We start from the raw sequence: 13,474 nt of genomic DNA on the forward strand, positions 1-13,474 counted from the left end.
AATCCCCAACATGTGGCAGATAACAGTGGCAAGTGACACGCTCGGGGCTCCCACTGATTCTATGGTAAGTTGAACCATTTCATTTTTTATAACCATGTAATAATAGTAATAATGCGCTTCAATCATCCTGACACCATAACAACCATGGTGCCGTGATGATTGAAGCGCTAACACCAGCCATTTCCCCGTTAAATTTACCCCCAAAAAAACGTATTTTCTGGCAGTGCCCCTCCCGAGACTAGGCTCTGGATCCGCCCCTGGATTATCGCTGTCCCTCTAAGCTCCTTACCTGGCCTGATTTCAAGATCATTTATGTCCGATTCTGCTTTTAGCTTCTTGTATGACAAGCAGTAGGGCAAACTGCTATAATAGATAATGTATCTTTGTTAATTAATACATCTGAAGTTTTCAAGCCAAAGCATATTTTAGGAAATTTATTCTAGCGATTATATTCAAATGGAGCATGATAGCCACAGTTTTGGAAATCAGGGAAATGGATTTTCCCAGCAAATTCTACAACTGCTGCAAAATAGTTGTAGCTTTATTTTTCAAAAGATACACCTGGGCATCCCAAGTAACCCAATAGAGGAGATAAAGCAGCAATGTGGATTAGCAGGACCTCTGGTAAGTGATTGCTTCTCTCGAATCAGTTATGCATTTAAATTGTGATACTAAATGATGTCTAGTCAGGAGCCAAACACTGCATCTAAAATTTCAGATGCTTCACCAATGTTTCCGATTTTATTGATACCTGGTCAATTTTGGCTTGAATTTCCCCAAGAATTGAAGTATTGAATGATTTAGGCTGGATTCACACCTATGCATTTTTAGTGCTTTTTGCATTTTGCAGATTTGCACAACAGATCGTGTTCCATAGGAAACAATGTTGAATGGACTGTAGTGCAAATCTGCAAAATGCAAAAAGCACTAAAACTGCATAGGTGTGAATCCAGCCTTAGAAAACTCTGCATCCCTTGGCTCCCTTTGGTCATTTATTGCTGATGTTTGACCTTCAGAAATGGATGCATGACTGTATAATAATACCAAATCCTGTACATTTGGTCGCTGCCCCATTATCATGTAATCAGGAAAGGGCCTATTTTCTGGCTGCTTGGTGAATTGCACACATTTTTAAGTTACTACTTTGAGCAGCATTTTGACTTTATAGACCAGCAGGTTTACTTTTATACTTTAGGTCAGCTGTAACAGCAAATAAGCAAATAATATGGTAAAGTTAATATGCAAATACTGCCTTCCTAGAAGGACGAGGTGCCTTCCTTCCCACCACCAAATCTTCTACCCTCTAAATGGCCAGTAAGGCAACCCATCAAATAAATGGCCAAAGGAGAGATGTGGGAAGCAGGAACAGGTGGGTTAGCTACAAACACTGCTAATAAGTGAACTTTAGACTCTCCTATGTCTCAGAATCCTGCAGGGGTTTTCTAGATTTTTCCACAAAAGGTATCGTCAAAGTGTAATGGCTCAGTTTTCCACAGTTATATACTCACAAGGTCTCTCTACTCTGGTAATGCCAAACAATGCACTAAGGAACAATACTCTACATAGCCAATGGGATGCTGCAGCTTCAAGCAGTTGGTCTAAAAATATGGGAGCCCCAATCCTTATGTAGCGCTGGTATTTTTAATACAGATGCTATAAGTAAAAATGTAGTTGTCTGAGGCTGTAGTTTAACTCAGACTGCGATTATTATAAATTCTGGTTCTGTTTCAGCTTGGCTGGTTGTGTGGTTTTCCCCTTGGCCTGGAGATGTCGCTCTATTATTTCGGCCAAGGTTGGAAATCGCAACAAGCTGGGTGTATTGAGTGCCTACTTGCCCAGAAAATATGTCAGTGGGTGTGATCTGCCTGCTGTGCCTTCTGGGAAAGGGTACTTAAGGGACAGACCCCGTGACAGAAAAGAGTTCCAACTTGATGGCCCTCCTGGCCTAAGGTGTGTCGTTGCAGTCAAGTTAGTCTCGGGCCGGCTGGCCTGAGGCGTAGCTACTGCAGGTAGGCCCAAAAGTCTTGGGGCCTACCGATCCAGGGATGGTACTTTGCTGTCATTTTTTTTTTTTTTTTTTTTTTTAAAAAGCCAGTGGCGTGCAAAACACACCTCAAAAACTTCCACCCGGTGCCAAAAAAAAGTGCCCACACATAGAGAGTGAAACACAAAAACGTGCAACGGGTGTACAGAGTCCTCCACTAGGGAAGGACCTTACCCTGATCCCCCGGGGCGTTAGGCTCCAGACAGGGACTGAGGTACTCAGACAAAGGGTCCATCTGGCCGAAACCAGGCGGACCCCCACAACTGGAAGGACTGCCGAAGCAGACCAACCCAAGTACAGTGGGGCTCTCCCGAAGAGAGAGACCCCTCAAAGGAGAGGGCGAACCAAGCCAAAAGGCCTATGTCCACCCCCTCCCAAGACTTTCAGAGTAGGCCCGAGGACCCACACCCTACTCGCCACACAGTGACAAAACGTGTATACAAAGACAACCAAAAAAAAGACAAAAAGGTGACAAACAGGGGTAAAAGAAAGAGTGGGGAAGATAGTGAGATGGGAGAGTGAAAGTGGCCATTGTGCTATACAATGGCCGGCCCTCCGGCCAGGCATAAAAATTTCCCCTGGTCCTGGCCAAAAGGCCCGGCCCAAGAGGCAGGTGCGAAAAACATGTGTTGTGGTGAAGTGACCATGGTGCCATAAAATCAAGTGCTTTCACACCGTGACTATACGGCACCCCTGAACTGCCACTTCAGGGGCACATTCACCACTGGCTTTTCGAAAAAGCCCTGACCACCCAGCCCAGACCACAGCAGACCCCACCACAGACAGGAAGGATATGGAGATCAGGAAGCCGGAAAGAGCCCTTTACCATCAGGCTCTGCCGTCGCTCCCATCACTCCTCCTAATTACATTCGGGAAGTACTTGCCACTCCCTCCCCCCCTTGCAAGGCAGGAGTAAGCGTTCTCTCCCAAATAACTGTCTGGAGCTAGATCCGCCCCAATCCAGGCCAGAAGGCCAGGGTCCCGACCCTCTGGTTCAGACCCCGTGGTTCTCCATCCCCATCAGAAGGCTTCCCTTTCGGCTACAAACCGCTCCAGGTCACCTTCACTCCAGCAGGTTTTGCATAGCAACCGCAATCCCATCTCTATTTCGCCATAGATCAGGGACGGAAGCAAGCGCCACCTCCTGGAAACTGATAAGAATAGATACTACACTTGATCTTCGCCAAAAGGCCGAGAAGCAATTAGCAATAATCACGCCTCAGTTGAACCTCATTGGCTATGATACTGCCATATGGTACTTTGCTGTCATGCCTGCGGGAAGAAGCCAAGCAACTGGAGAATCCAGGGGAAGACATTTCAGGAGAGGACTGCGCAGTAAGGCCGGTGCCTCTAGAAGAGCATGGAGACTCAGTTAGAGGATGCATCCCGGGTCACATACCACACAGTACCGTAAGTTCTGAATAAGGGGACTGGTATTGTGTGCTCAAGCCTTTGATTTTTTCTTTTTTTTTTTTTATTCTTTTCTTTAAAATTTCACAAGTAAAATACATAGAAAACACAAATCCAAAATAATATGTTTAAAAAATAAAATGACATAACATTGTGCAAAACATATTTTTTTGGAAGTACATCAAACAAAGTTTTTACAATATTTACATAACCCTCCCACCTCCCTCCCAAAGACCCACCCCCAAACCCAAAACCCAAAAAGCATATAACAACAATAAAGATAATCAAGCGCATTTTCAAAACAATCAACGATAAAGAAAACAGAACTATTTACAAAAAACCCATTCCCATCCTTCATTAACGAAAGCAACAACAAACTATCCCTATTATATACTATCCCTCCACCCTATCCCTACACAAACAAAAAACACTCCTATATACTTTCTCCACGCTGTCCCTTTGTCACCACCTGCACTCATCCTGAAAAACAAAAAATAAAAAGGTTAATCATTCAAAAAATAAACATCAATAGCATAATCCCAATATTTACATTATATACACCATTGTTTCCACTCCTCCAATTTCCATAACTTTCTTGCATTCTTTTCTCCTAACTTCTTATAGTCATAATACGCATAATTGTAAATCTTTCCTCGGACCATGGCCACGCATTCTTTCAGTTTAACCACTTCCTGCCTAAATTCAAAATATTCCGAACATCCCACAAACACTCTTTAATACAATTCACAACAATCCATAACAACCTCTCCTCATTCCTCCCTAAATCACACAAACCATATAACACCATCTCATACGTTACACTATTCACACCAGTCAATCCCTCAACCATCTTCTCCATCCTTTTCCATACACCATTGTTTCCACTCCTCCAATTTCCATAACTTTCTTGCATTCATTTCTCCTGACTTCTTATAGTCATAATATGCATAATTGTAAATCTTTCCTCGGACCATGGCCACGCATTCTTTCACTTTAACCACTTCCTGCCTAAAAATCAAAATATTCCGAACATCCCACAAACACTCTTTAATACAATTCACAACAATCCATAACAGCCTCTCCTCATTCCTCCCTAAATCACACAAACCATATAACACCATCTCATACGTTACACTATTCACACCAGTCAATCCCTCAACCATCTTCTCCATCCTTTTCCATATTTTCTTCGCATAGCGACATTCCCAAAACACATGTACCACCCTCTCAACCCCCCCACACCCCAGTCTTGGACACATCTCACTGTCCACAAACCTTCTCCTCCTCTGAAACTCCCTTGTAGGCAAACACCCATGCACCCCCATCCACGCAATATCCTTCTGTCTATTATCCACTCCTTTACAGCACACATTCTTCCAGACTTTCTTACATTCGGCTACTCTTAAACCACCTATTCCTTCCACCTCCTCCCTTTCTTTCAGTATCTGCATTATCTTCTTACTCTTACACCATTTATCTCGCGTCACTTCTTGCAACCCATACCTGCTCATACACCTTTCAATCCTCACATAAAACCAAGGCGCAACAAAACATACAGGTTTCCTCAAATCAACTTCACACAACTTATATTTCCGTAACACACTCCCACACGCATATTTTACCATACACCCTGCAACATTCTCTTTCTCACTTAATCTCACACACATACTTACATACTTCACCACCAGAAATTCCTCAATACTCACCATACCTTTCCCGCCATTCATTACCCCTTTCATTACTTTCTCCCCCTCTTAGATGACCAAAAAAAGGAAAAACACACTCTCACAATTTGTTTCATCACTCTGTCTGGAACTGGAAACACATAATATAAAAATAACAAAATCGGCATCACAACAGCCTTCACAATCAACACCTTCCCTTCCAATGATAAAGTCCTTAAAGACTAAAATTCTACTTTCTTTTTCACTTTCACGAATGCATCCTGCCAACTCTCTCTCCCATATAAATCAGAATCAAACTTGACACCTAAAATCCTCACTCCTCCCATGCAAAACTTCCAACCACATTGTTCAATCCCCCTCCATACACCAAACAATTTACACTCACTTTTCCCCATATTCACACAAAAACCAATCGCCATACAAAAAATCTCAATCAACAATTTCACTCTTTTTTAGCCCTGCCATATCTCTACAAATCACTGTAACATCATCCATATATCCTATCACTTTCAAAACCCTGCCACCACTCCCTGGCACCTCCACCCCTCTCACACATTTATCTTTCATCAACATCCTCAACAAGGGTTCAATCACACAAATAAACAACACGGGCGATAAAGGGCAACCCCGTCTCACTCCCGACCTAATACTTATATCACTCGTCATCCACCCATTCACCAACACCTTACTTACCATACCTCTATACACTATACACTTAATCCACTAGGGGTGTCCCCGATGCGGCATCGATGCATAAGGACCGGAAAATCGATGTCTGGTGACGTCATGACAACTAGCCCCGCCCCTCGCTCGGAGCGTATTTTTAAAATGACTTTCTTTTAATAAATGTTGTGCTACTATGGATGATGTGCCCCCGCTGTATGTGCTTTTTAAAAAACTATGTCACTTCATACCGAATTTCCCCGTAGTACGCTACAATCCCGCTCATGTGACTCCCGGCCCATCCCGCCCCTCTCTGCTCTCCTCTTCCGTCTCCTGAGTCTTGACGTCAGCAGGGAATTCTCAGTCCCGCCCGCCTCTCTTCTGGCGGGACTGAGAATTCCCCGTTGACGTCAGGACTCAGGACTCACGTGAGAGGAGAGAGGTGGGACTGAGAATTCCCCGCTGACGTCAGGACTCAGGAGACACATGAGAGGAGAGCGGAGAGGAGAGCAGAGAGGAGTGGGATGGGACTGGAGTCACATGAGCGTATCGTAGTACGAGGAAATTCGGTATGAAGTGACATAGTTTTTTAAAAAGCACATACAGCGGGGGCACAGCATCCATAGTAGCACAACATTTATTAAACGAAAGTAACTTTAAAAACAGTAACCGTACACCTCTCTCTCCATGCTGACAGGTCCCTGGCTATCCTGTGCACATTCCACTGTGTGCTGGAAGGTGCAAACAGGAATACCAAGGAACTGTCAGCACCAGTGGTGGCCCGTGCATTGTGGTGGTGGTGGGGGGTGGTTAGTGATGGCTGCATTTAATGGGCACAAGTGGCTGCGTTTGACGGGCACAGGTGGCTACTTTTGACGGGCACAGGTGGCTGTGTTTGACGGGCACAATGGCTGCGTTTGATGGGCACAGTGAGGCTGCATTTGATGGGGGAGGTTCAGTATTTTTCAGTTTGTTTGCACCCCCCAAAAATATTTTGAGCACCATCTGCCACTGGTCAGCACAGAGACAGTACAGGGAACTTCACAGGGCTGTTTGTCATCTGTGGATTCTATCCCTTCTGACCTCCTAGCAGCCGTGTGTGATTCTCTGTACCCTGTAGTGCACCGGATTAGTGCACTTTTTAAGGAAGTGAGGTTATTTTTAATTTAAAGCAGTTCCAGTCAATTTTTTGTTTATTAAAAGTCAGCAGCTACAAAAAAAGTGCATCTTCTGACTTTTAATAAAAAGACACTCACCTGTCCCACAATCTAGTGACGTGACCACCCAAACCCTCCCTTCTCTCCCCCGCCTGTCCACGGCACTGGCAATACTACTGTGGGCATCCGGCTGTGACAGCTTGCAGCTTCACAGCCGGGTGCGCATGTCTCACTGCGCTTTCCTGCATAGCCGGGCAATCTTTTGGGAACTGTGATGTGTCCCAGAAGATTGCAGGGTGGAAGGGCCGCCTAGGCGGCCCAAGCGGAAATGGGAGCTCGTCGGTACCGTGATGCATCACTGAATCGAATCGAATCGTTGACCAGATAATCATAATCGAATCGAATCGTGAGACCAGTGAAGATGCGCATCCCTATAATCCACCCAATCAAAACCTCAGATAACCCCATCCTCCTCAATACTTTAAACATAAAATCATGCGACACTCTGTCATACGCTTTTTCAAAATCCACAGCCAACACTGCCACTTCCTGATTCATCTCCTTACAAAACCATAACACATCCCTCAAGCTCACTAAACTTTCTGCAATAGACCTCCCAGGCACCGCACACGCTTGCTCCTCTGCCACCAGTTTCTCCACCACCGCACGTAACCTATTTGCCAACACCTTCGCCACCACCTTATAATCTACATTCAACAATGATATAGGCCTCCAATTTTTCAACTCTCGCTTGTCACCTTTTTTATACAATAAAACAATCACGCTTTTTAACATAGATTCAGGCATCCTCCCCTCTTCCAAAACTTTCATCACCATCTCGTACACGCAATCACCAATCACCTCCCAAAATGTACAATAAAACTCAACTGGCAAACCATCGCTCCCAGGCGTCTAACCTTTCTTCATACTTCCAAGACATTCATCAACTTCACCTTTGCTCACTTTCTCCCCTAACATACTCTTATCCTCCATATCCAGACACATCTCCACCTGCTCCAACACTTCCTCCTCAACCCTCTCATCCCTCCTCTTTTCCTTATACAAATTGGAATAAAACTTCCAAATTTCCTCTCCCAACCTCTCCTTTCCACTTACAACCTGTCCATTCTCATCCAACACACTTGACAAATCCATCTTCCCACCATATACCTTTTTAAAGAAAAACCGAGTACATTTCTCATCCTTCTCCTTCACTACCATCCTAGCTTGCGACATAATCTCTCTCCCTCTCCGCTCCATAAAAACTCTCAACTTTCCTCTTGCTTCCACTAATTCACAACCCACATTCTCTCCCCATTCCCTCAGTTCTTCCAAATATTCCAATCTCTTCAGCCACCATTCATATGCCTCACGCTCCATCTTTGCAATCTTACAACCTTTCCTTACAAAAAAACCTCTTGGTTTGACCTTTCACCCACTCCCACCACTCAATCACACTTAAAAAATCATTCCTCCTCCTTTTAAGTTTCCCAAAAAACTCAACATACTCTCTTTTCACCCCCTCATCTTCCAACAATTCCACATTCAACTTCCACACCCCTTTACCATACGTTACCTCCGATTCCATACTCACAACACACTCGATCCGGCCATGGTCCGAGAAAGGCTCCCGCTGAATGATAAAGGATTCCCGCTGTAAATTTTTTGAAATGAAACAAAAATCAATTCTAGATTTCACAGTACCCTTATCACTAAAATAAGAAAAACCACCACTTTTACCCACATCCCTTAACCCAAACAACCGCAAAATTTCACCCAGCTCCTTCCTAGACTTATCAACATCCCCACCACCACCTCCACCCCCAGACCTATCCCCACTACGTAAAATACAATTAAAATCCCCCAACACAATAATAGGATCCCTACCCCCAGAAAAAATGTCATCTTCTCAAACAGACCCAATCTCCCCTTTTTATCAACTGGTGCATACACACAAAATAACTTAAAACAAACACCTCCATACTCCAAAGTAACAAATAAGCATCGCCCCACCTCCACCTTCCTTAAAATCTTTATTTTATTATTTTTAATGAGCACCCCCACGCCACTACTCCTGCTTCGACCCAACGACCACACCACATCCACCACATCTTGCAGTATGTGGTTCCTCCCTCATGTTTCAGTCCTGTAAGCAAAAGATATCGTCAGCATATCCAGACAAGATTTTAAAAACAGCTGCCCACCTAAATGCCGTCCCAATACTTCTGCAGTTGAGGGAAGATACCCGTAAGAGCATAGAAAATCAGAAAGGGATCACATTCCTGTCATGGTTTTTTTTTTTCTTTTTTCCCACTTTATCCCTGGCCCTAGTCCTAGGTTCCACCCCTGACCCAGGGCTTACCCCCCTGTTTTTTTCTTTGCCTTCCCCTTTGGTATCTTGCAGTACCCTATCACCTCCTGCAGCTAGGACACCTGACCAGTGCTAACATAAGATGGCGCCTGCGAGGAGTCAGAGTCAATCACCGCTTCCGATGCCCCAGGGTCCGGAAGGTCCGGGAAGGAGCCTATAACCTGGGAGGACTCAGCAACTTCCATCTTTCTTTTTAAGGAAAGCTGCCCTACCTCCATCTCCTCCTCCTCCTCTGATTCCTCTGATTCCTCACCGCTCCCCTCAGACTCCCCCTCGGCCAGGAGGTGCCCAGGGACACTCTCCTCTGGTACAGGAGAGGCCCCCTCCTCCCTCACGGTGTCAACAGGGGAGGGACCTGGCTCACCCTCCATAGGTGGGAAGACATCAGCCCGCACCACTACTTCCTCAGGCAGCACTACGGCCTGTTCTATGGAGTTCACCGCTGTAACGGAACCCAGTCTGGCCACATCCATGTAGGATAACACCTGCTTGCCCACAACCACCTCAGCCTCCCCAGCTTTTCCCGCCACAGCTACTGGAGTGGGCTCAGACGCTCTGTTTACCTTCGGGCATTGTCTTGCAAGGTGCATCCTACTACCGCAGATGTGGCAGCCCTTCTTCTCCGGACACTGACCGGCTCCGTGACCCTGCTTAAAACAATTGCGGCATGTTAACCCATGCTCGCACTGGTCTTTGGTGTGTCCGAAAGCAAAGCACTGCCTGCAGAAGAGGGGCTGGCCAGGGTACCACAAGTAGCCATGGTTCCTCCCAATGGAGAAGGACTGAGGGGGGTGCCTGATGCCACCTATACCCTCCTGATCCGCCCTAAAAATAACCCAGAATTTACGCTGCCCATTAAAGGTACTTAGCACATTCGTCAGCTTCACGCCTGCTGAAACTGACTTGCAGTACCTGAATAAAAAGGCAGCGATCTCCCCATTCTGTACAAAAGGATTGTACATATGCACAGTGATGGGGACCCGCACTTTGGTCTCACTCGACAGGAATGTGATCCCTTCCAAGATCTCATTGCCCTCTTTCTCGCCCTTGCGTAGCATACATGTCTGCAGATTTTCCTTTTTCCAGAAAGTAACGTCATACATTCCAGTAGTAGGGAAACACTGCATGCCAAAAATGGTTTCTCTCGGCATCCCAAAAAAATCTTCAATCAATTGCTTCTGAATGAAGTGCAATCCGATATCGTTCCGTCTAGGCTCGGCCACGACCAGCCTCAAAGTGTTTGGTGCACTCGGCGGCCCCACCAAACCTACGCCCACCAATCCCACAGCCAACTCATGGATGGTAGGGAAAGGCGATCACTCTCGTACACTCCTACTACTACTCTCGTACACTTGATCTTAGCCAAAAGGCAGAGAAGCCGATCAAGCCTTTGATATTGCAACAAGTCGCTAATTACCCAATCCTGTGGCAGAGGATTGTGTAACAGTTACACCGAATATTAAAGTCTGTGGCAGAGACTATGACTGAGCATCACGTTGGCTGCTAGGTCAGTGAGAGAGGCCTGTCCGGTGGATGCTGAATCCAGTTGTGGATGCTGCTGCCCTCTGGATCAAAGAGAGTGTTCCTGATCTGCAATTTCAAGGTACCTGAATTCTCCCTAAACCCTCCATTCCTCTATTGCAAGAATCTTTCTTAAATAAAGCATTCAAGAAAGAGACTGTGTGTCGGAGCTGAAATTACTTAAAAATAGAACTCTTTAATGGGACCCCTATGATGGATATGGTGAAACAGCAAAGGAACAGTAAGACCCAATTTAAACCAGCAGCTCCTTCGGGGTAAGTGCTACACTTATTTCATTCACAGTGCATCCCAAATACCTCCTTCCCACAAAGCATGCCACATGCCAGAACATCTCTCTTATACCTGTAAGGTGAAATGGAAGGAAAAGTGCAATGGTAATCACAGGCCTCTACATGGTGCTGGCCCCCATACCAACAGAGAAAGAGTGTTGATAACTGTCAGTAGTACTTGAAAAAAACTGCACTTGAATGGAATTGCAGATACCATGTACCAGGTAATGTTAATGTAGCAAGGTCCTAGGCCTCCTTTAGTCTAATGAGAACCTCCGGTGCCAGGGACAGCTGACATCCTTCCGTATAGAGTTGGTTGCAAGGCATAGTGGGTGCAATGTACTGTAATGAGGTAGATTAATGGGTGCCAGACACTTCTTGACTGCAAAGAGATTTTATTTTCTCTTGAACAGAACAGTGGGAGAGAGGGTTTAGGGCCAGGACACCCTTAGGTAGTTGCAATGTCAATTAGCAGACTCCGAGACTTCTACAGGTAGACAGCCATGCAGGGAAAGGCATCCAGCAAGACACCCCATCTGCATGTGTAGGAACGCTGTCTCCTATGGCAACAGTCTTAGAACAGTTCCTAACACAAATTGTAACAAACTCCTTTATTTCTATACAGTAGTTTCTTGTAGACTCTCAGCCCACTGAGCTCACAGTCTTTCTCACTAGACTTGCTGATTCACTGCCACTGAATCACGTGAGCTCTTCTAATCTTCATACTTTAGTATCTTCCTCAAGTGTCACCCCCGCTTCCCTGCTGGGTCCCTGGCTTAGCAGTCCAGATACTCCTCAAGCATCACCCCACTGGCTGGGTCCCTGGCTTGGCACCTGCTGAAGTTTCCCGATTCTTCACCGTCTCCCGGTTGGTGAGAATACTGCTCCGGTACTTGCTTCAGCTACTCACTGTTGTCCCTGGTAACAAGGTGGATGGTCCCTTAGTGGTGACAGCTTCCCCTCTACCTCCGACAACGACAGGTTCTCCGGCCGGCAGTTCTGGTTTGACTGCAAGCCGTAATCCCAACCCTATGCTGCTCTCTTGCTTCTGGATAGGGCTTCATAGGACCAGCAGCCGCAGTTATACTGTGGCAGATTGCCTCCCCTAGGCGAGCCGTCGTATCTGTACGTCGGCTGCTTTAAAAGCACTAGGGAGCGAGCACGATGACAGAGCCGATGCGCGTGCCCGGCGTTGGCAATGTCTGTGGGGGCACCCGCAATCACTCCTGAGAGAGACAGAACAGAGGTCTGTCAATGTAAAGAAACAGATCTCCTTTCTGTCAGGGGTGAGAAGACTGATCTGTTGTTCCCACTGCTTAGGAACAGCCATCGGGCTCCTCCCCCAGGCAGTCCCATCCCCCCACAGTTAGAAACACTCCCTAGGACACACATTGAACCCCTTGATTGCCCATTAGTGTTAACCCCTGCCCTGCTAGTGACATTTATACAGTAATCAGTGGCTATTTTTTAGCTCTGATCGCTGTATAAATGTCAATGGTCCAAATCTGTCCACCGCAATGTCGTTATCCCAATAAAAATCACTGATCACCACCATTACTAGTAAAAAAAAATAAATAAAAATGCCATAAATCTATCGCCTATTTTGAAGACGCTATAACTTTTGCATAAACCAATCAATATACACTTATTGCGATTTTTTTTTTTTTTTTTTTTACCAAAAATATGTAGAAGAATACATATTGGCCTAAACTGAGGAAGGAATTTGTTTTATTCTTTTAAATTTTGGGGCTATTTATTATAGCAAAAAGTAAAAAATATTAGTTTTTTTTTTTAAATTGTCGCTCTTTTTTGTTTTTTGTTTACAGCACAAAAAATAAAAAAATTGCAGAGGTGATTAATTACTACTAAAAGAAAGCTCTATTTTTGGGGAAAAAAGGACGTCAATTTTGTTTGGGTACAGCGTTGCACAACCGCTCAGTTATCAGTTAAAGCGACGCAGTGCCATAACGCAAAAAATGGCCTGGTCATTAATCTCCCTGGCTGTATGATTATGTCAGATTTTTGATGCTCAAAAGCAGTACATTGTTTTGCATGGAAATTTAGCGTTTTATATTGTAGGCCTGTAATTCCTATACTTAAATCTGTCCAAACAAGAGTCTAGTAGACATCCCGAGTATGATAACGTTTGAAACACGAAATCATAAATTATAATATAATAAACAACTATAAATAATTTTAACAGATAATAATATTAAAATTTATTCAATAATGTAATCAAATCAAAAACACTAAAATTTGCTCAGTTGTAGAATTGTCGCTGTCATTACTTTCAGTGTTTGTTGACGATTTTCCCCACAAATCACTATCGCTCA

General features: G+C 44.9%; 1 protein-coding gene and 1 pseudogene across 1 annotated transcript in view; one reads left to right on the plus strand and one right to left on the minus strand.

Annotated features, from left to right (window-relative positions):
* The first annotated feature begins 456 nt into the window (after nucleotides 1-456).
* The window catches only part of LOC141129924 (multidrug and toxin extrusion protein 2-like), an 80,113-nt gene continuing 67,095 nt past the window's right edge, over nucleotides 457-13,474 (plus strand). The window contains exon 1 of the mRNA XM_073617954.1: nucleotides 457-624. Within this exon, the coding sequence (XP_073474055.1) occupies nucleotides 457-624 (168 nt within the window). The remainder of the gene's footprint in view (nucleotides 625-13,474) is intronic.
* Nucleotides 3,115-3,247, minus strand: LOC141130857 (U2 spliceosomal RNA; annotated as a pseudogene).

The sequence above is a fragment of the Aquarana catesbeiana genome, linkage group LG02 (assembly GCF_042186555.1).
Source record: "Aquarana catesbeiana isolate 2022-GZ linkage group LG02, ASM4218655v1, whole genome shotgun sequence".
NCBI lineage: Eukaryota > Metazoa > Chordata > Amphibia > Anura > Ranidae > Aquarana > Aquarana catesbeiana.